This window comes from Bombina bombina, chromosome 4, assembly GCF_027579735.1.
Source record: "Bombina bombina isolate aBomBom1 chromosome 4, aBomBom1.pri, whole genome shotgun sequence".
Lineage (NCBI taxonomy): Eukaryota > Metazoa > Chordata > Amphibia > Anura > Bombinatoridae > Bombina > Bombina bombina.
In genome coordinates this window covers 932,034,101-932,058,961 of record NC_069502.1, presented here as the reverse complement: position 1 = coordinate 932,058,961, position 24,861 = coordinate 932,034,101, and the positions used below count along the sequence as shown (strand labels likewise).

Below are 24,861 nucleotides of genomic sequence, written 5' to 3'. Positions count from 1 at the left end.
ATAATTGAAGGTAGGTGTCGGCGATGTTAGGGAGGGCAGATTAGGGGTTAATACTATTTATGATAGGGTTAGTGAGGCGGATTAGGGGTTAATTACTTTATTATAGTAGCGCTCAGGTCCGCTCGGCAGATTAGGGGTTAATAAGTGTAGGCAGGTGTCGGCGACGTTGAGGGGGCAGATTAGGGGTTAATAAATATAATATAGGGGTCGGCGGTGTTAGGGGCAGCAGATTAGGGGTACATAAGGATAACGTAGGTGGCGGCGCTTTGCGGTCGGCAGATTAGGGGTTAATTATTGTAAGTAGCTGGCGGCGACGTTGTGGGGGGCAGGTTAGAGGTTAATAAATGTAATATAGGGCTCGGCGGGGTTAGGGGCAGCAGATTAGGGGTACATAAGTATAACGTAGGTGGCGGTCGGCAGATTAGGGGTTAAAAAATTTTAATCGAGTGGCGGCGATGTGGGGGGACCTCTGTTTAGGGGTACATAGGTAGTTTATGGGTGTTAGTGTACTTTAGGGTACAGTAGTTAAGAGCTTTATGAACCGGCGTTAGCCCAGAAAGCTCTTAACTCCTGCTTTTTTCAGGCGGCTGGAGTTTTGTCGTTAGAGCTCTAACGCTCACTTCAGAAACGACTCTAAATACCGGCGTTAGAAAGATCCCATAGAAAAGATAGGATACGCAAATGGCGTAGGGGGATCTGCGGTATGGAAAAGTCGCGGCTGAAAAGTGAGCGTTAGACCCTTTAATCACTGACTCCAAATACCGGCGGTAGCCTAAAACCAGCGTTAGGAGCCTCTAACGCTGGTTTTCACGGCTACCGCCAAACTCTAAATCTAGCCGTTAGTAAGGTAGCTTTTTATGATAGGATGCCGGCACACAAGCGGGGAGAAGATGGAGTAAGGCAAGTGAGGGTAAAGGGCGTTTTATTGTACAAAGATTTATATTCACTTTTTTCCAGCATGTAAAAAAGGTAAATAGATATTTTAATTAATTATAGGTTTGTTTTATTTAATAGACCTGTTCTGTGTCCCTTTGCAGAACAGAATAAAAAAAAAAAAAAAAAAAATTACAACAGCATTGCAAAAATATATACAGTATATTTGCATGTGCTATGGTGAACAAATATAATGGATTATTTGGATATTCGCAGAAAATAGTAACCGTCCTTTTGAATTGAGGGATGAATACCAAAGTGGAATGCAAATAAACTACATCTGGTTAACAGTAACTAGAATCAGGAGCATAAGTATTCATCTTAGCAACCAAAACGGTATTAAATATTTATCTCAGAAGATGGGAGGAAAGCTGTTTTGCATTATATAAAAGCTGTTGTCTTCTCCTCTGCAGTGTCTAAGAATGTTATAACTATTAAGGAATATAAAGCTCATACATTGTAGACAACGCATTTAAAAAGTAGCATAAAACTTTTTGTAAAGAGGGGGGGGGGGGGGAAGAGAAATTGTTGGACAACCTTCCACCATCTACTAACGTTAAAATTAGAAGTGTCCATATGTGTGAATTGATACAGATTGTACACCCAACATTTTGTTTTAATGAAACAGGATTCCTGCTGCCATGATAAAAATAGATAAAATATAATATATAACGGTGATGGGGAACCAGACGTTGACTCCTTGCCCAATGTGCTTACACACACTCCATTTTATGTTTTAAGAATTTACAGCTCTTTAAGTGTTAGTATCGACTAGTTTCTGTTGTATTTTGTGTATTTGTAGCAAATCCATAGTGGATTTTGCATTCAGTCTGCCAGCAGCAGACCTACAAAACAGAAGGCCCTGGTTGAAAAGATTATGGGCTCCCCCCAAAGGTAACTCAGTAGTAATCAAAAGCAATATTATACATGCTGCTCTGTATAACTATTTTGAGTATAGACGATAGACAGATAGGATGGACCTGCAAACTGTACAAATAAACAGCTCCCCTGTAGTAAGGCTGTACATATTCTGCATACGCCTTTGACTGCTACGGCCCCCCCAGTACTTGGGCCCTAGGGCCACTGCACCTGCTACACCAATGATAGTTCCGCTCCTGTTTTCACCATGCTATGAAAAATACACCTAGTGTATTCTGAGAGTGCTACAATTAACAATGTTCAACCAACCCACCCTGGGGGTGCAATCGATTACTATGTTTTTATTATACATAATTTAACAAAATTGTTATGTAGCCCTACTTATTAAATCAAATGTGATTAAGATAGCAGTCCCACCTCATACTTTGTAGTATACTCCGGTATCTAGGAGATACATTTTTTTAAAACTCTCACGCCCATAACAAAGACATAGGAAATACCACTTGAAGAGAATAACCAGACATCTCTTTTAATCGTGCATAGAGACCAGGAGTCTATTTTTACACATTATTCACTTGGCAGGAATGTATACGATTTCATAAGCATGCAGGGCCTCCTGTGGCCAGAAGAAAATGTTTAGCTTGGCCAGGTCAATAATTCTAAATAGTGGAAAGAAAAAAAGAAGCCTGGCTCACTTCACTAGGCAGAGTTCTAGGTGCAAAAGACAAAAGCAGAAAGGCAAAAATACTTCCAATGCAGTTACTTTTTTTTTTTTTTTTAAAGTCACATGAATGGAAAATGACAGGATATGACATAATATGATCTTATTATACCAGATTCATATATTGCTAAAAAATTAATTTGCTCTGGATGCACTGTTCGAAGGAAAAACCTACACAATCCAGCCAAAGCAAAGCTCTGTTTGAAGAGAACAGTCTAATATGGAGCAGTGCTGCAAAGTAAAAAGCGCTAACAGTTCCTGCAGATCTACTGCTTATTTGAAATTCAGAGTAAGTGGTATGCACTTCAACTGTATTTAGTGGTCCTCTAAAAAGTGATGGTAAATACTGGCGTTTGTGAAACGCTAGGATTTACCAGTGGAACAAATAAAAGGGGACTTTCAGTCATGAAGTATAAAATAATTTATGATGAAAGTTCCTTTATATCTTTGAAGCGTTCGCTGCACTAAGCTGCTCAGGCAGCCTACGGCCAAGCCGAATAGCTAGCACGCCTATTGGAAACGTCACCTCTCAGCAAAATAGCGTTCTGCCATGGGCTGCCTGAGGCACTCAGTGCGACGAGCACTTCAAACAAATAAAGGAACTTTTATACTTCATGACTGAAAGTCTCCTTTATTTGTTCCAATGGTAAATCCTAGCGTTTTACAAACTCTAGGATTTAGCATCACTTTAAGTATTTGGGAGTTAAAACAAATGGCTGTTAAAAATGAACACAAAATTATATAAATTGATTAATTGCACACATTATGAGATCCATGTAGCTTCTGTGATATTCCTAACTAGGACAAGTACAAGGCTGCAGTCATCAATTAATGTTTGTTTTTTTTGCCCTCTTCATGACAGTCTCCCATCCCACTGGCTACTAGATTTAAAGATTTTAAAGTTTTAAAGATTCCACGGTAATCCAATCCGAATGTAAATTATCTAGGTGTTCTAGATTTACTGCATATGTAGTTTGGGTGAGGCAATTCATACAGCAGTAAAAAAAAAAAAAAAAAAAAAAAAAAAAAAAAAAGGAAGGGGACATGAAACCCCAAATGCATCTGTTATGATTCAGACAGAACATGTCATTTTAAACAACTTTCCAATTTACTTTTATTATATAAATTTGCTTCTTTCTCCTCGTATCCTTAGTTGAAAAGCATACCTAGGTAAACTGAGAAGCAGAAATGCACTACTGGGAGCTAGCTGTAGTTTGATGCCTGGACATAAATGCTTCTTTTTATGGTTCACCAGGTGTGTTCAGCTAGCTCGTAGTAGTGCATTGCGGCTCCTTCAACAAAGGATACCAAAAGAATGAAGCAAACTTGATAATAGAAGTAAATTGGAAAGTTGATTTAAATTGCATGCTTTACATGAATGAAACCAAGATGCAAATAAAACAGATGGCTTTAAAAACAAGTATTATCATCATCATGCATTTGTATAGTGCTGCAAAATTCCATAGCGCTGGGTGTGATACTATTTTTAGAACTCCGAAAACAAAACCAGACTCAAATGATTGACAATTAATGGAGTTCTTTTGTTCTCTTTCAACACAGAATAAAAAATATGAAGAAGAGTATTGAACCCTGATTAAAAAGTTTGTTGTAAATTAATTTAAGTATTTTGTAAATCATTACCAGAGGCCCAGAACCCTTAAAGCAGTGATTTTTAACCTTTTTTTTGCCGTGGCACACTTTTTTACATTAAAAAATCCTGTGGCACACCACCATCCCAAAATTTAAAAAAAAAAAATCACACATTGTAGCCTAATACAGCATATATATATATATACACATACACCCAAACACACACATACTGTATGTATTGTGCTGTTATGCCATGCCTCCTACAAACTACCCCTGCACTGGGAGTAAAAAACAAGCAAAGTTTAAAAAATATGTCACACTGTTGTCAGTCTGCCATGGCACACCTGAGGATCTCTCACGGCACACTAGTGTGCCACGGCACACTGGTTGAAAAACACTGCCTTAAAGGGACATTTTATAGGGTTTCTGTACCAACTATAAATGTAAAAATATATTTTTTCAATACATTTTTTTATTGTAATGTCCTCCCTCTTTACACTCCTATTAAGTTTATATTCATAGACTTACAGCAGCTTTCAAGCTCTCTAAGATCACTTCCATTATAACTTTTCAGTATCTTTTGCCCTTGACAAAGAGGTCGATTTATCAAGCTGCGGCAGACAGGGGCACATATACGCGCCCTTGTCCACCACAGCTTGCCTCTGGCGGGCTGAATTCCCCTAGCGGAATTTAGCATTGCACATGAGCACTATTTTGCGCTCATGTGCAATCCCGCCCCCTGTAAGCGCACAGCCAATTACACGCAGACAGGAGCTGTCAATCTCCCGGGTCAGACGAAAAAGGGAGATTGAAATTTGCCACCTAAGAAGTGGCAAAAGGTTAGGGAAGCGGCATGCAGGTTCTCTTGTGAGAACCTGCAGTTGTAGGCAGGCAAAAGCCTGCCTTAGAGATTGATAAATGGACCTTAAAGTGGCCCATATTGCGTCAGCCAGCACCAGTTGTGACAACTCAATTTACATATGTACATATTCGCCCTGGCTTCTCCTTTGGCAGGCAGCAATCGGCTGTCCGCATTTACCTTTGCACACAAGCGCTCCTTTGCAGTCGCGTGCACCCTGCCCATGTACATCCAATCACGCGCAGACAGGAGCTGTCAATCTCCCCGGTCGGAAGAGACGGGGCGATTCAAATTCTACACCTAAGAACAGGGCTGGGAAGCAGCAGTCTAATTGCCGCTGCTTGATAAATCAGGACTGCAGGTTTTCTTTTTCGAACCTGCAGTCAAAGTGGAGAGAAGGGCTTGATAAATCTAACCCTCTATATTCACATATGATCCCACATTGCTGAGTTGTATTGGAACAGTACTTACACCTTGCCTAAATTTCTGTGCTACAAGTTTATGCTATGCTCCTGCACCGCTACACTCAACCTCTCTAAGCAGAACATCACTTAAAAGGAGACAGTCTACACCAAAATTGTTAGTTTAAAAAAGATAGATAACGCCTTTATTACTCATTCAACAGCTTTGCACAAACAACATTGTTACATTAATATACTTTATAACATTTAAACCTCTAAATTTCTGCCTGTTTCTAAGCCACTACAGACAGCCTCGTATCCCATGCTTTTATTTTATTATTAGCTTTTCACAAGAGACTGCTAATTCATGTGGGCCATATAGATAACATTGTGCAGGACACAGCACTTATTGGGTAAAATGCAAGTCAATAGTAATAAATAAATAGCCCTGAGATAAGGAGGCTGTCGGCAAAAGGTTTAGATACAAGGTAATTACAAAGGGAAAAAGAATATAATATAACTGTGTTGGCTGTGCAAAAGTGCGGAATGGGTAGTAAAGGGGATTATCTATCTTTTTAAACAATACAAGTTTTGGAGTAGTCTGTCCCTTTAATTCCCTCCTCTGCACACTCCACCTCCAGTTACCATCTCCCCCTCAGCTCTAGATTTTGCTAATCCCTTCAAAAACAAAATAGTCTACTAGACATGAATTACCCTCCCGTGACCGATAATGTCCACTCTTCAAATAGAATTCCAAACTAAGATAAACACAAACTCAGCTCTTGACTGCCCTACCTATCTATGCATTGCTCCTCATCTGCTGATCCTCTCTGAAAGTACCTACATTGGCTTTGTTTAGTTAAAAGGACATGAAATGCAACTTTTTTTCTTTTATGATTCAGATAGAACATACAATTTTAAACAACTTTGTAATTCTATCCAAATTACTTCATTCTCTTGGTTTCTTTGTTGAAGAAGCAGGAATGCACTACTAAGAACTAGCTGAACTGATCTGGTGAGCCAATAACAAGAGCCATATATGTGAAGCCACCAATCTGCAGCTAGCTCCCAGTAGTGCATTGCTGCTCCTGGGCATATCTAGATATGCTTTTCAACTAAGGGTACAAAAAGAACAAAGCAAATTACGTAAACTGAAAAGCTGTTTTAAACTGCAGGCTCTATCTGTACCATGAACATTTCATTTTGACTTTACTGTTCCTTTAAGAACATTCAAAATATTGACCCTAACATACAATGTGCTCCAGATATACTGCACTCTGCTAACTTTTTACCATTATCTACCAATACTTTCTACCTGCCTCTAATCGGATTAACACCCACTTCCTTCCACCTCCCTTTAGGCCAGCACTCAGTCTTTGCACCCAGGCATCAATCTCAAACTAAAGCTGCTAAAAATCAATTGAATATTAAAGGGACAGTCTAGGCCAAAATAAACTTTCATGATTCAGATAGAGCATGTAATTTTAAACAATTTTCCAATTTACTTTTATCACCAATTTTGCTTTGTTCTCTTGGTATTCTTAGTTGAAAACTTAACCTAGGAGGTTCATATGCTAATTTCTTAGACCTTGAAGCCCACCTCTTTCAGATTGCATTTTAACAGTTTTTCACCACTAGAGGGTGTTAGTTCACGTATTTCATATAGATAACACTGTGCTTGTGCACGAGAAGTTATCTGGGAGCAGGCACTGATTGGCTAGACTGCAAGTCTGTCAAAAGAACTGAAAAAAGGGGCAGTTTGCAGAGGCTTAGATACAAGATAATCACAGAGGTTAAAAGTATATTAATATAACTGTGTTGGTTATGCAAAACTGGTGAATGAGTAATAAAGGGATTATCTATCTTTTAAAACAATAAAAATTCTGGTGTAGAATGTCCCTTTAAAAAGTAAATACATTTAAGAAAGAATCACATGTAGAAGCTACTACATGTGATATCAAAGGCATAACTACATTTCTCATTTTCTGCAATAAGATTGTTTTTAGAGAAAACATTTCTGCAGTTCACATTGAAATTCAATTTTAAATTAGGCCGTTACACTAAAGCACCAGCTCAACTGCAATGTGTTAACCGGAGAATAAAGCATTTTTTAAAGTTTTATAATAGATTGCAGCAGTTGAAAATTGAATGGCAAATTAGCAGAAGAAAAATGTCTCTTGAATAAATTTGTTTCCTTTGCTCATGGTCTAACGTCACATTATTATAAATAAAAAAAAAACGTAGTGCATTGCTCACAAGAACGTCTAACATTCAACAGTCACAGCTTTGCAGATCAGGGAAGGCTAGGGAGCGGGGTTGAAAAATCCCTGAGAGCCAGTCATCAACCAATGCGCTGCTGCTTTGTAACGCTCCTCCATATTTGACTGTTCTCTTCAAACGGCACTTCGCTCTGGCTGTATTATATTAAGAAAAGGGTATATACAGTATAAAAGCCAGAGCACAGCGCTGTTTGAAGAGAACAGCCTGATGTGGAACAGCAATACAAAGCCAAAGCGCTAACAGTTCCTGCTTGTGTGCCATTCTTTATGCACCCAATGGTATCACTAGCTCCCAGTAATGCACTGCTGGTCCTTCAACAAAGGATACCAATTAGGAATTGAAAAGTTGTTTAAAATAGCATACTCTATCATAAAATAATATTTTTTGGTTTTCTTAACCTTTTAAAAGGGACAGTCTACACCAGAATTTTTATAGTTTTAAAAAAATAGATACCTTTATTACCCATTCCCTAGTTTTGCACAACCAACACAGTTATATTAATACATTTTTTACCTTTGTGATTACCTTGTATCTAAGCCTCTGCAAACTGCTCCCTTATTTCAGTTCTTTTGACAGACATCCATTTTAGCCAATCAGAGCTGGCTCACTGGAACTCCACGTGCCTGAGCACAGTGTTATCTATATGACACACATGAACTAACACCCTCTAGTGATGAGAAACTGTCAAAATGTCCTGAGAGAAGAGACAGCTTTCAAGAGCTTAGAAATTAGCATATGAACCTCCTAGGTTTAGCTTTCAACTAAGAATACAAAGTGAACAAAGCAAAAATTGGTGATAAAAGTAAATTGGAAAATTGTTTAAAATTATATTCTCTATCTGAATCATGAAAGTCTATTTCTCTTGTTAGGTGTATCCAGTCCACGGATCATCCATTACTTGTGGGATATTCTCCTTCCCAACAGGAAGTTGCAAGAGGATCACCCACAGCAGAGCTGCTATATAGCTCCTCCCCTAACTGCCATACCCAGTCATTCTCTTGCAAGCTCTCAACATAGCTGGAGGTAGTAAGAGGAAAGTGGTAAAATATAGTTAGTTTTTTCTTCAATCAAAAGTTTATTGTTTTTAAATGGTACCGGAGTGTACTATTTTATCTCAGGCAGCATTTAGAAGAAGAATCTGCCTGCGTTTTTCTATGATCTTAGCAGAAGTAACTAAGATCCACTGCTATTCTCACATATGTCTGAGGAGTGAGGTAACTTCAGCGGGAGAATGGCGTGCAGGGTATCCTGCAATTAAGGTATCTGCAGTTAAGTTTTTCTAGGGATAGAATTTGCTAGAAAATGCTGCTGATACCGGATTAATGTAAGTTAAAGTCTAAATACAGTGATTTAATAGCGACTAGTATCAGGCTTGCTATCAGAGGTATATACTCTGATTAATGTGCAATATAAAACGTTTGCTGGCATATTTAATCGTTTTTATATATGCTTTGGTGATAAAAAACTTATTGGGGCCTAGTTTTTCCACATGGCTGGCTTTATTTTTGTCTAGAAACAGTTTCCTGAGGCTTTCCACTGTTATAGTATAAAAGGTACAGTTGGTGCAGTTAAAATTACAAACTGTGACATTCAGCTTCCCTCAGCAGTCCCCTGCATGCTATAGGACATCTCTGAAGGGCTCAAAAGGCTTCAAAAGTAGGAGCTGTGGCAGTTGTTATGACTGTTTAAAAAACATATTTTTCGTTTTGTTAATCTGTTTTTTGTATTAAGGGGTTAATCATCCATTTGCAAGTGGGTGCAATGCTCTGCTAACTTTTTACATACACTGTAAAAATTTTGTTAGTTTAACTGCCTTTTTTCACTGTTATTTCAAATTTTGGCAAAATTTGTTTCTCTTAAAGGCACAGTAACGTTATTTTATATTGCTTGTTAACTTGATTTAAAGTGTTTTCCAAGCTTGCTAGTCTCATTGCTAGTCTGTATAAACATGTCTGACATAGAGGAAACTCCTTGTTCATTATGTTTAAAAGCCATGGTGGAACCCCATAGGAGAATGAGTACTAAATGTATTGATTTCACTTTATCTTTAAAGCTGTTATCTTTAAAAGAATTATCACCAGAGGATTCTGACGAGGGGGAAGTTATGCCGACTAACTCTACCCACGTGTCGGACCCTTTGACTCCCGCACAAGGGACTCACGCTAAAAAGACACCCATAGCGATTACTTTGCAGGACATGGCGGCAATCATGGATAATACCCTGTCAGCGGTATTAGCCAGACTGCCTGAATTCAGAGGAAAGCACGATAGCTCTGGGGTTAGACGTAATACAGAGCGCGCAGATGTTTTAAGGCCCATGTCTGATACTGCGTCACAATATGCAGAAGCTGAGGAAGAGCTTCAGTCTGTGGGTGACGTCTCTGACTCGAGGAAACCTGATTCAGATATGTCTACTTTTAAATTTAAGCTTGAGAACCTCCGGGTGTTGCTTGGAGAGGTTTTAGCTGCTCTGAATTACTGTGACACAATTGCAGTGCCAGAGAAATTTTGTAGACTGGATAAATACTACGCGGTGCCGGTGTGTACTGACGTTTTTTCCAATACCTAAAAGGTTTACAGAAATTATTACTAAGGAGTAGGACAGACCCGGTGTGCCGTTTCCCCCCCCCCCTCCTATTTTTAGAAAAATGTTTCCAATAGACGCCACCACACGGGACTTATGACAGATGGTCCCTAAGGTGGGGGGGGCAGTTTCTACTTTAGCAAAGCGTACCACTATCCCTGTCGAGGACAGTTGTGCTTTTTCAGATCCAATGGATAAAAAAAATTAGAAGGTTACCTTAAGAAAATGTTTATTCAACAAGGTTTTATCCTGCAGCCCCTTGCATGCATTGCTCCTGTCACTGCTGCTGCAGCGTTCTGGTTTGAGTCTCTGGAAGAGGCCTTTCAGACAGCTACTCCATTGACTGAAATACTTGACAAGCTTAGAAAACTTAAGCTAGCTAATTCTTTTGTTTCTGATGCCATTGTTCATTTGACTAAACTAACGGCTAAGAATTCTGGATTCGCCATCCAGGCGCGTAGGGCGCTATGGCTTAAATCTTGGTCAGCTGACGTGACTTCAAAGTCTAAATTACTTAACATTCCCTTCAAGGGGCAGACCCTATTTGGGCCTGGTTTGAAGGAAATTATTGCTGACATTACTGGAGGTAAGGGTCATACCCTTCCCCAGGACAGGGCCAAATCAAGGGTAAAACAGTCTAATTTTCGTGCCTTTCGAAACTTCAAGGCAGGTTCAGCATCAGCTTCCTCTGCTAAAAAACAAGAGGGAACTTTTGCGCAATCCAAGCCGGCCTGGAAATCTAACCAGGCCTGGAGCAAAGGCAAGCAGGCCAGAAAGCCTGCTGCTGCCTCTAAGACAGCATGAAGGAATGGCCCCCTATCTGGCAGCGGATCTAGTAGGGGGCAGACTTTCTCTCTTTGCCCAGGCGTGGGCAAGAGATGTTCAGGATCCCTGGGCGTTGGAGATCATATCTCAGGGATATCTTCTGGACTTCAAAGCTTCCCCCCCACAAGGGAGATTTCACCTTTCGAGATTATCTGTAAACCAGATAAAGAAAGAGGCATTCTTACGCTGTGTGCAAGACCTCCTAATAATGGGAGTGATCGATCCAGTTCCACAGATGGAACAAGGACAGGGATTTTATTCAAATCTGTTTGTGGTTCCCAAAAAAGAGGGAACCTTCAGACCAATTTTGGATCTAAAGATCTTAAACAAATTCCTCAGAATTCCATCGTTCAAAATGGAAACTATTCGGACAATCCTACCTATGATCCAGGAGGGTCAGTACATGACCACAGTGGATTTGAAGGATGCTTACCTTCACATACCGATTCAAAAAGGATCATCATCGGTTCCTAAGGTTTGCCTTTCTAGACAGGCATTACCAGTTTGTGGCTCTTCCCTTCGGGTTAGCTACAGCCCCAAGAATTTTTACAAAGGTTCTGGGGTCTCTTCTGGCGGTCCCAAGACCACGGGGCATAGCAGTAGCCCCTTATCTAGATGACATCCTGATACAGGCGTCAAACTTCCAAATCTCATACGGACATAGTGTTGGCATTTCTGAGGTCGCATGGGTGGAAAGTGAACGAGGGAAAGAGTTCTCTATCACCCCTCACAAGGGTTTCCTTCCTAGGAACTCTGATAGATTCTGTAGAAATGAAAATTTACCTGACTGAGTCCAGGTTATCAAAGCTTCTAAATTCCTGCCGTGTTCTTCACTACATTCCGCGCCCTTCGGTGGCTCAGTGCATGGAAGTGATCGGCTTAATGGTAGCGGCGATGGACATTGTGCCATTTGCGCGCCTACATCTCAGACCGCTGCAATTATGCGTGCTCAGTCAGTGGAATGGGGATTACACAGATTTGTCCCCTCTGCTAAATCTGGATCAAGAGACCAGAGATTCTTTTCTCTGGTGGCTATCTCGGGTCCATCTGTCCAAAGGTATGACCTTTCGCAGGCCAGATTGGACAATTGTAACAACAGATGCCAACCTTCTAGGTTGGGGTGCAGTCTGGAATTCCCTGAAGGCTCAGGGATCGTGGACTCAGGAGGAGTCTCTCCTTCCAATAAATATTCTGGATCTAAGAGCAATATTCAATGCTCTTCTAGCTTGGCCTCAGTTAGCAACCCTGAGATTCATCAAATTTCAGTCGGACAACATCACGACTGTGGCTTACATCAACCATCAAGGGGGGAACCAGGAGCTCCCTAGCGATGTTAGAAGTCTCCAAGATAATTCGCTGGGTAGAGACTCACTCTTGCCATCTATCAGCGATCCATATCCCAGGTGTAGAGAACTGGGAGGCGGATTTTCTATGTCGTCAGACTTTTCATCCGTGGGAGTGGGAACTCCATCCGGAGGTGTTTGCTCAATTGGTTCATCGTTGGGGCACACCAGAATTGGATCTCATGGCGTCTCACCAGAACGCCAAGCTTCCTTGTTACGGGTCCAGGTCCAGGGACCCAGAAGCGACGCTGATAGATGCTCTAGCAGCACCGTGGTTCTTCAACCTGGCTTATGTGTTTCCACCGTTTCCTCTGCTCCCTCGACTGATTGCCAAAATCAAACAGGAGAGAGCATCGGTGATCTTGATCGCGCCTGTGTGGCCACGCAGGACCTGGTATGCAGACCTGGTGGACATGTCATCCTTTCCACCTTGGCCTCTGAGACAAGACCTTCTACTACAAGGTCCTTTCAATCATCCAAATCTAATTTCTCTGAGACTGACTGCCTGGAGATTGAACGCTTGATTTTATCAAGGCATGGCTTCTCCGAGTCAGTCATTGATACCTTAATACAGGCACGAAAGCCTGTAACCAGGAAAATCTACCATAAGATATGGCGCAAATATCTTCGTTGGTGTGAATCCAAGAATTACTCATGGAGTAAGGTTAGGATTCCTAGGATATTGTCCTTTCTCCAAGAGGGTTTGGATAAAGGATTATCAGCTAGTTCTTTAAAGAGACAGATTTCTGCTCTGTCTTTCCTTTTGCACAAGCATCTGGCAGAGGTTCCAGACGTCCAGGCATTTTGTCAGGCTTTGGTTAGAATTAAGCCTGTGTTTAAACTTGTTGCTCCTCCATGGAGCTTAAACTTGGTTCTTAAGGTTCTTCAAGGAGTTCCGTTTGAACCCCTTCATTCCATTGATATCAAACTTTTATCTTGGAAAGTTCTGTTTTTGATGGCTATTTCCTCGGCTCGTAGAGTCTCTGAGTTATCAGCTTTACAATGCGATTCTCCTTATCTGATTTTCCATACAGATAAAGTAGTTCTGCGTACAAAACCTGGGTTTTTACCTAAGGTAGTTTCCAACAAGAATATCAATCAAGAGATTGTTGTTCCATCATTGTGTCCTAATCCTTCTTCAAAGAAGGAATGTCTTTTACATAATTTGGACGTAGTCCGTGCTTTAAAGTTTTACTTACAAGCGACTAAAGATTTTCGTCAAACATCTTCCCTGTTTGTTGTTTACTCTGGACAGAGGAGAGGTCAAAAGGCTTCGGCAACCTCTCTTTCTTTTTGGCTTCGGAGCGTAATACGCTTAGCCTATGAGACTGCTGGACAGCAGCCCTCTGAAAGGATTACAGCTCATTCCACTAGAGCTGTGGTTTCCACCTGGGCCTTTAAAAATGAGGCTTCTGTTGAACAGATTTGCAAAGCGGTGACTTGGTCTTCGCTTCATACCTTTTCAAAATTTTACAAATTTGATACTTTTGCTTCTTCTGAGGCTATTTTTGGGAGAAAGGTTCTACAGGCAGTGGTCCCTTCCGTTTAAGTACCTGCCTTGTCCCTCCCTTCATCCGTGTACTTTAGCTTTGGTATTGGTATCCCACAAGTAATGGATGATCCGTGGACTGGATACACCTAACAAGAGAAAACATAATTTATGCTTACCTGATAAATTTATTTCTCTTGTGGTGTATCCAGTCCACGGCCCGCCCTGTCCTTTTAAGGCAGGTCTAAATTTTAAACTACAGTCACCACTGCACCCTATGGTTTCTCCTTTCTCGGCTAGTTTCGGTCGAATGACTGGATATGGCAGTTAGGGGAGGAGCTATATAGCAGCTCTGCTGTGGGTGATCCTCTTGCAACTTCCTGTTGGGAAGGAGAATATCCCACAAGTAATGGATGATCCGTGGACTGGATACACCACAAGAGAAATAAATTTATCAGGTAAGCATGAATTATGTTTTTGGACTAGGCTGTCCCTTTAATGGTATATGCAGCTCAAATTTACAACATATGATACAAATACACTGGTTAAATTACCTAAAGTGTGGAACTGCTTTTTGGATAACAGATTACTGATGGTTTGATTTCTGCTCAGTGGTACTGATGACCACACAGAACCCTTGGAGAGCTAGATTTAGCCCAATGACTGTAGCTTGGTATAAACAGTATTTTTAAAACACCAATAAGTGTGTTTATAAATACCCATATTGCATTACCACCTCCCATAGAGAAGCATCTATTTTCTCTAAAGGTGGCAAAAACACAAACAATGGAAATCTTAAACTGGCAAACACTAAAAAGGCTTTACACCTTAAATAAATGAGGCTTAAAAATAAAACAAAAATAAAACCCCAACTTACTCTAGTCTCCCAGGAAAAAGGGGCCGAGTGTTCATCCTGCCAAGTTATGTCCTAAAGGAGGAAAAAATAAAAATAAATACCAGGTAAAAATATAAACAAACAAGAGCGGACTCTGAAATCCCCAGCTAGTGGCAAGCTGCTACCTATACAAAGTAATGATGCTCTCTGAAATGGTGAATCTTGCAGGAAAGTGAATTTTAAAGCATCATCATTAACTTGTATTTGCTTCTAGTTTCACATAAATATATTTTTCTATCAGTATAAGCGCATGATATATTTTGAGACCAAAATTAACCAGAGTATATTTGATAAAACAATGAGATCTGCAGGGTTAAAATGGTCAGAGAATACAGGGAGACCTGTGAGAGCACTTACGACAGGCCCGAAGTTAAATGAACGTGCCAAGACTTAATTTTATAGTGGAAACTTTGAATTTTTTAACTTTTTAGTATTAACTTTTAAAACTAGACTTTACATTAGTTTTCTGCAGTGCAAATCAAATACAACTTTCCAGTTTACTTTTATTATCAATTAACCTCTCTCATTATATCATTTGATGAGACTTAGATCCTTAACATGAAAGCATATTTGGATAGGTTCAAGAGCAAGCACGTGTCTTCAGAACTATATGTATAACATTGTTGTTGCAAACATGGCTACCATATAGTGGTCAAGACACATGTGCATATAATTTAAAAAGGCAATAGGAATTTAGTAGAAAGCCCCAGGATTTGAAGCTCCAAAGAAGAACATGGCTGATAAACCAACCATGAGCGACAATTGCACATAGCTGCAAATCAATGTTTTCTGCAAGGCTTGCTGCTCCCAAAATGGACTTTACCTATGTATTTAAAGGGACACTAAAGCCAAAATGAAAATACGTTCATGATTCGGATAGAGAATGCAAATTTTTTTTTAAAAAAAAATATATATATATATATATATATATATATGTTTTGGTTTCCGTTATGAAAATGTTCAGTCAGTTTTTTTTATATATATATATATATATATATATATATATATATATATATATATATATATATATATATATATATATATATATATATATATATATATATATATATATATATATATATATATATATATATATATACATACATACACACACATACATTTCTGGAGGCATCAGCTCCTACTGAGCATGTGCAAAAGTTTGCCCTATATACATATTTGCACTTGTGATTGGCTGTCACGATGCAAGGGGCTGCTAAAATGGATGCATCTTTGAAATACATTTCAAGTAACTTTCAAGTATATTAAAGGGGCTTAGTAAAGCCGAGGCTGTAATTATTTTTAAGAAAAAGACCAATGGGTCATGATGAAGCTGAAGAGTAGAAGGCTCAGTCAGCATTAAAGGGACACTAAACCCAAAAAAATGTATTTCATGATTCAAGTAGAGAATACTATTTTAAACAACATTTCAATTTACTTCTATTATCTAGTTTGCGTCATTATTTAGATATCCTTTGTTGAAGAAATAGCAATGCACATGGGTGAGCCAATCATACAAGGCATCTATGTACAGTAAACCAATCAGCAGCTACTGAGCATATCTAGATATGTTTTTCAGCACAGTATATCAAGAGAATAAAGCAAATTAGACAATAGAAGTAAATTAGAACGTTTTTTAAAATTACATGCACTTTCTAAATCATAAAAGAAAAAAAATTGGGTATCCAGTCCCTTTAATTTGCGGAACCACTTCTTCACATAAAGAGTGGTTAATTCATTGAATAAACTTCCATTAGACTGTGTGGGACTTCACGAATGCCTGGGATAAACATTAGTCTATCCGACAAACAAAAATGAGCTTAGAACTTAGAAAATATTTGTGGCAGACTTGTTGGGCTTATGGTTCTTGTCTACAATCAAAATCTAGGTTTCTATATAACTATGAAGTTTGTCAGAAATAAAATCTACTACTCATTTGCAATTTACACAAAGTAATTTTGTGTTGTCTTTTTATTAAAGGGACATGAAACCCAACAATTTTTCTTTCATGATTAAGATATAGAATACAATTTAAAAAAAAAAAAAAAAAAAGTTTCCAATTTACTCCCATTCTCAAATTTGCTTTGTTCTCTTGTTATTATTTGTTGTATATATAGATCTAGATAGGTAGCATGCACAAGTCTGGGGCTCTACATGACAGAAAATAGTGCTGCCCTCTAGTGCTCTTTCTAATGTATAACAGTGTTGCAAAACTGCCATTTATAGCTGTAGACACGTGCACACTCTTGAACTTACCCTCCTGCTTTTCAACAAAGGATAACAAGAAAACAAAGAATTTGATAAGAAGTACATTTAAAAGTTGTATGTTCTATCTGTATCTGTATTTAAAATGATAGTTGAACAATTTGTGGGTGTTAAACACATAGTAAATTCAAGACAGTACTATGTGCAATTGTTTGCAACAGGGTCAAAAACTGTTACTAACCACTATAATGTTATTTAGCAATAAAGAAAGGACAGCAGAGTTCATAAAGGATGTTTTTCACATTCATTTATTTTTAAAAAGGGATATTGAACCCAACATTTTTCTTTCATGATTCAGACAGGGCATGTACTGACAGATTAAGCTACCTGTCAGGCAAGGCTACCCTAGCACTGCACATGCGCTATTTTACATCACTGCATTCTAAATCTGTACAGGGGTTAAACACACAGTAGAAGTACAACTTGGAACCCGCGGAGCACTGCTGGTCCCAAGCGGAAACCACAGATGATTCAATCAGCAGCGATAGCTGCACATCTGAGTCATGTGGGGAGAGTAAACAGTAGTACAGGGTCGATAACACAGCTGGTGATTGGTGGATACACAAATATGCCATATATGATTTGTTCAGTGTCTGTAATCAGCTCCAGTACAACGCACTGCGTAGGTTAAACAAATAGGCAAGCAATAGCGCAATAAGATAATTCTGCAACACAGTAAATAAAGCATTATATCAATGATCTTTAATGTCCCATTAAGGAATAATAATCATTTGTAATGCAAACATATTTGCTATTTAGTGAATAAAGATTGAGACAAAATAAAATAAAAAAAAAACACCACCACACAAGTTGTTAAAATATTTATAAAACAAATTTGCAATACAGCAAATTAAAAAGGTTTCTAGGAAATCTTCATAAAGCAGAAGACTCTTGGGATTTAATGCGGTCTTCATCTAATGGATATAATAAAGTACATTGTTTCCTAGAACAGTTTAACGATTTACAGGGAATTATTAAAAAGATCAAATTATTTTCACTGGAAAATGAAATAACATTCCAAAGGTCATCATCAAACCTAAGGCAGCAGAAAAGATGGATTTTTTTTTGCTGGTTTCTGTCTTATGACTTATTTAATGAATGAAGAACACACTCATGTGCTCTACTGAATGATTAACTCAAGCGTTTCACCGAGTATATGGCAGGGATATTAAAAATGACACTCAAGTCAAAATTAAAGTGATTCAGAAAGAGCAAACAATTTGAAGAATCTTTCCAATTTACATCCATTATCAAATTTGGCAAAATTTTCTACACACACTTTGAGGCATCAGCTCCTACTGAGCATGTGCGCAATTGCTAAATTAATTATTTCATAGGCAGTATGATGGCATATCATGGGCAGATATATATATATATATATATATATATATATATATATATATATATATATATATATATATATATATATATATATATATATATATATATATATATATAACCAGCTTGAAACACATTTTTGATCCTGCATGTAACATTACTAGCGCAGGAGTATATTTGTATATTAGGATCACGGAAATATTTTTTATAATAGTTTGACTACGAATGCAGAGAAACTATAACCTTGATTACTCTGTTACTTACAACTGTCTTGTGGTGAGGAACTTCATCGCTGTACATGTTTATAAGTCACCATAGATCTCTAGTGGGGGTTTTTTCTTTCTATTTGTGAAAGGAGCATTTATTTTTTTTAATACTCTTTAGTTTGTGTCACATCTTTTTGTCAGAGGAAAAAAAAACACACAAAAAAAAACAACCTGTCCCTGGACGTCACATTAAAAATATTATTTTGGTCAAAATCCAATGAGCGCATATCCTTTATAGTATGTAAAATCTTAATTAAATCTTCTGGGATTTAAAAAATTAACTTTCCAATTATCAAATTTGCTTTGTTCTCTTGATATAATTTGTTGAAGAGTAAAGCTAGGTTGACTGATAGGTGAACCAGCAAGACAATCCATTAGAAAGAAGATGGAGTCAATTTTTCAATGAAATAATGTGGTGGCTGTACAGCAGTGAATCCAGACCATAATGTTTTTACTGATTAAGCAGTGGCATATATACATATACAGTGTTCTACACAGAAAATTTTGCAAACAAGGTGGAATTACGAAGTAGCCGGGTGGGGGCAGTGTAATATTTTCTGCTATCTAAACCACAAATTGCATAATTTAACAAAATGTATTTAATGATAACTTGTGCAAAAAAATAATAATTATAATATTAGCTCATTTTAGGTTAATATTTGACAAAATTTTAGCCAGAAAATCAACTGGGTGGTGCACTCGTTAAATAGTTCCTGGGAAGAACACTGCCTATAGATATTACTAATACTAACTCATAACAAAACACACATCTATTAGTTTTAATCTGTTTAAAAAGGAAACCTATACACAAAGATCCCTATGAATGCAAAAAAGGAAATATACACATATATCCCCATGAAGGCATAGAGTCCATGAATGAACAGATCATTTAAAGGGGCATAAAACTATTTTTGTATAAGCACAGCATATTTAGCAATTATACAGCACACAAATGGTTGGGGTGGATTAATAAATTAATTAAAACGGTCATTTTGTTAGCAAATGCTTTACTGTTTTGCAGACCAGGGTCTTGGACTTTTAAAAGTCTTATGTCCACCAATGAGGCCATATAGGGACACATTCATATACTGTGTGTATATATATATATATATATATATATATATATATATATATATATATATTTTATGGGTAAAAGTAAGCAAAATGTGTGCGTCAGGCGTAAATATCTGAGAACCTCAAGACTTTTGGCTCCCAGAATTTGCAAAAAGCTTCTATATAGAATCTGGCAGAACAGCATAAATATAATTTGACAACTTGCCAGTTACTCGTGGCTTTGGCCTATTGCAGTTCAGAGAGGGGAAAAAGGGTGGGGAGAAAATAACTATTAGGCTGTCCTTACAAAAAAAAATCCTAACCACATATGTCATTCTATTCATTTAGTGGTCATTATTAATTAGCCACATCTAAAGCTTTTCATCATCTCCTTTAAGTGTTTTCTTCTGAGAAGAATGTCTTTATCCTGACTGTGTTTCCTAGATGCTAAACAGCAGCAACCAAGGATTTAGAGATGTACAGTAGTTCATACAATGTGCATAAAAGGATAATAATAATGATATGTATCCTTTATGCCTCCCTTCATAAAGCACTCTCATTCCCAGATCCCTTCAAGCTAATTTGGTGTCATTTTGAGTAAATTACTGCAATATAATAAATGCTTTGACTGCTAACAGTGGAGGGTAAAACTCAAGCACACATTGCATTGTTTTGGATACACAATAAAATATGGTAAAAACATGTAGGTTCTGAACACAGGTTTTGGATAAAAGGGCTCTATCACATGAAGGCAACAGGTGGATATAGATGTCAACTGAGGCTCTTTCTAGTCTTCTAGTACAGTCAGTCATTTTCAACGGACATTCTGTAAGACCTTTATCCATGATCCCTCATAGATATCACGAAAGTGAGATTATATGCCTAAAAAAAGGGCAGTGACACCAGTTAATGTTTCCATTTGTCGTTCAATGTAATTTGATTGTTATTTTCTATTTTACTGTATGTGATGAGCACTCCACCAGAAGAGAGACATTTATACAGGCAATGTATGAGGTGGCAATGCAGTATAAGTGAATCATATATGAATGGAAGCCGTTCAAATGATTTAAAGGTAAATCAGCCTTTGTATATAAGATTTATATTTCCTAAAGCCCCATTATATGCCATGCCAAACACCTTTCAAGTATCTTCTGAAGCACTATAGTTAACCCTTAAAATTTCCAAACAGGGCTGCCTTACAATTATTTCGTGCTAAAGTAAATGCTGAAAGCTTATAAAAAGCATAACTAATAAAACACATTGTATATATGATTAAACCAATAAATATGTATGCTATACCCAAAAGTATTGCGTATCAACCTACTACTGGAAGAATACAATCTTAAAATGACACAAGTCCCCATAAGAATGAGAAATGTAATATCAATTTAGACATCTAACAGGACTGGATTTTACCATGCGCAAATGTAAGATTTCTATACGGTTGTTGCTGCCAGTACATAACAATGTATACATCTGTAAGAAAAGGAAGACTTGCCTCCTCCCCGAAGTGCACCACCTTCTGCCCAGTCTGGGTCCGGAGCACAGGGTAACAGGACACGGGCTGGGCTTCGGTAGCTCCCCGGTGCAGGGCATAACGAGTCTGAAGCTGGGGATCCATCATGTTTTTGTCTATGGCCTCATCCTGCTCCTTGGGAGGCATTTTATCCCACTCAGGTCCGTATCGCTGCCGGATTTTCTCCTTGTCCTGCATGATCTTCTTGGCCATGGAGTTCAGGGAAGAGAAATACGCAAAGCGATTCCGCTCTTTGTCATCAAGGGGCCGGTTAACACACATCGATGAGGTCCTGGCTGCAGCTATAGCTGCTGCCATAGAGGCCATGATTGTAGCTCCCACTCAGATCCTTGTGCGAGACCTGCCTAGCAGCTTCAGGCTAAACTGGCAGCTCAGATCCTGATTCCCCTCAGTACCCCTCCTCTTAGGCTTCTCCTCCTCTTTCTGTGAGACAACAAAATGCACAACCACTTCCTTTATCCCTCTTCCTATTCCACACTGGAATCCACACCCTCTCCCTCTCCATATACGCCTACATTTCCTTTTATGTACTTCCTTCTTTTCTATATCACTCCGTGACCACTATTGTTTACTTTTAACGCTTTTACCTCACTATAAAACATACTTTATCAAGCCTTAAAACCATATCGCTTTCACAGCATCTTCTACCTTATGTTTATTTGTATGGGAAAATAATACCCTAGCCTAGCTATACAATTCTGCAAAAGTCTGTAGCAACAATAGGCAGTAAAAGCGCTCCAAATAAAATGTTAATGCTCTAGTTTGTTAATTGATCCCCCCCCCCCATTGTTTTAATTTATCTACTGTAGGTTTAACCTCTATATAGGGTTGACAGCTGCCCTCCAGAAAAGTAGTGGATAATATATAATGCAGGTGACTGAAGATGGGCAGCAGGTGGAGTCACACACAATGGTCCTTTAAAGCTCTTCATTTATTATTATTCTTGACGACAAGGAAGTTGGTTTCTTATTCAAGCTGTTTCTTATTCGTGAAATTCTGTTTCTTATTCATGGAAGTTGGTTTCTTATTCAATTTTTTGTCAGACTGCTTTAAATTGACTTTAAAATAAAAATATAGGTTTTATTAAAATAATAATATGATTCATATAATATAGTTACACAGAGGTTGGAATCTCTTTTATATAACAATTAGATATACAAACTTGAAAAAAGGGCATACGTTGGCACCACTACAAATATTACTATTTTGAATAAGTAACAGATATTTTCAAAGGGTTAATAACCATTGGGCCACTGATTTCACTATGAATATCTACAGGGTAGATGCCCCTCCATGCCATGCAATTGTTTTTAGCCTGGCCCAATGGTGTTTTTGGCACATAAATTGATGCCAACCCTGGCATAAGTGACATAATTCTCATTTTTGAATAAGTAACAGATATTTTCAAAGTGTTAATAACCATTGGTCCACTGATTTCACTATGAATATATACAGGGCAGATCCCCTTCCATGACATGCAATTGTTTTTAGCCTGGCCCAATTGTGTTTCGGGCACAGAAATTGATGCCAACACTGGCATAGGTGACATAATTCTCATTTTTGAATAAGTAACAGATATTTTCAAAGGGTTAATAACCATTGGGCCACTGATTTCACTATGAATTTATACAGGGTAGATCCCCCTCCATGTCATGCAATTGTTTTTAGCCTGGCCCAATGGTGTTTTTGGCACAGAAATTTATGCCAACCCTGGCATAGGTGACATATTTCTCGTTTTGAATAAGTAACAGATATTTTCAAAGGGTTAATAACCATTGGGACACTGATTTCAATATAAATATATATAGGTTAGATCTCCCTCCATGCCATGCAATTGTTTTTAGCCTGGCCCAATGGTGTTTTTGGCACATAAATTGATGCCAACCCTGGCATAGGTGACATAATTCTCATTTTTGAATAAGTAACAGATACTTTCAAAGGGTTAATAACCATTGGGCCAATGATTTCATTATGAATATATACAGGGCAGATCCCCCTCCATGCCATGCAATTGTTTTTAGCCTGGCCCAATGGTGTTTTTGGCACAGAAATTGATGCCAACCCTGGCATAGATAACATAATTCTCATTTTTTAATAAGTAACAGATATTTTCAAAGGGTTAATAACCATTGGGCCACTGATTTCACTATGAATATCTACAGGGTAGATGCCCCTCCATGCCATGCAATTGTTTTTAGCCTGGCCCAATGGTGTTTTTGGCACAGAAATTTATGCCAACCCTGGCATAGGTGACATATTTCTCGTTATGAATAAGTAACAGATATTTTCAAAGGGTTAATAACCATTGGGCCACTGATTTCAATATACATATATACAGGTTAGATCTCCCTCCATGACATGCAATTGTTTTTAGCCTGGCCCAATGGTGTTTTGGGCACAGAAATTGATGCCAACACTGGCATAGATAACATAATTCTCATTTTTGAATAAGTAACAGATATTTTCAAAGGTTAATAACCATTGGGCCACTGATTTCACTATGAATATCTACAGGGTAGACCCCCCTCCATGCAATGCAATTGTTTTTAGCCTGGCCCAATGGTGTTTTTGGCACAGAAATTGATGCCAACCCTGGCATAGATAACATAATTCTCATTTTTGAATAACTAACAGATACTTTCAAAGGGTTAATAACCATTGGGCCACTGATTTCACTATGAATATCTACAGGGTAGATCCCCCTCCATGCCATGCAATTGTTTTTAGCCTGGCCCAATGGTGTTTTTGGCACATAAATTGATGCCAACCCTGGCATAGGTGACATAATTCTCATTTTTGAATAAGTAACATATACTTTCAAAGGGTTAATAACCATTGGGCCACTGATTTCACTATGAATATCTACAGGGTAGATGCCCCTCCATGCCATGCAATTGTTTTTAGCCTGGCCCAATGGTGTTTTTGGCACATAAATTGATGCCAACCCTGGCATAAGTGACATAATTCTAATTTTTTAATAAGTAACAGATATTTTCAAAGGGTTAATAACCATTGGGCCACTGATTTCACTATGAATATCTACAGGGTAGATGCCCCTCCATGCCATGCAATTGTTTTTAGCCTGGCCCAATGGTGTTTTTGGCACATAAATTGATGCCAACCCTGGCATAAGTGACATAATTCTCATTTTTGAATAAGTAACAGATATTTTCAAAGTGTTAATAACCATTGGGCCACTGATTTCACTATGAATATATACAAGGCAGATCCCCTTCCATGACATGCAATTGTTTTTAGCCTGGCCCAATTGTGTTTCGGGCACAGAAATTGATGCCAACACTGGCATAGGTGACATAATTCTCATTTTTGAATAAGTAACAGATATTTTCAAAGGGTTAATAACCATTGGGCCACTGATTTCACTATGAATTTATACAGGGTAGATCCCCCTCCATGTCATGCAATTGTTTTTAGCCTGGCCCAATGGTGTTTTTGGCACAGAAATTTATGCCAACCCTGGCATAGGTGACATATTTCTCGTTTTGAATAAGTAACAGATATTTTCAAAGGGTTAATAACCATTGGGCCACTGATTTCAATATAAATATATATAGGTTAGATCTCCCTCCATGACATGCAATTGTT

The 24,861-nt window shown here is 38.3% G+C and overlaps 1 protein-coding gene across 1 annotated transcript in view; it reads right to left on the bottom strand.

Moving 5' to 3' along the window:
• The window catches only part of C4H1orf198 (chromosome 4 C1orf198 homolog), a 33,993-nt gene extending 12,286 nt beyond the window's left edge, over positions 1-21,707 (bottom strand). The window contains exons 1-2 of the mRNA XM_053711898.1: positions 21,217-21,707; positions 14,782-14,832 (exon numbers count right to left, since the gene is read on the bottom strand). Of these exons, the coding sequence (XP_053567873.1) occupies positions 14,782-14,832; positions 21,217-21,561 (396 nt within the window). The 5' untranslated portion in view covers positions 21,562-21,707. The remainder of the gene's footprint in view (positions 1-14,781; positions 14,833-21,216) is intronic.
• Between the last annotated feature and the right edge of the window lie 3,154 nt (positions 21,708-24,861).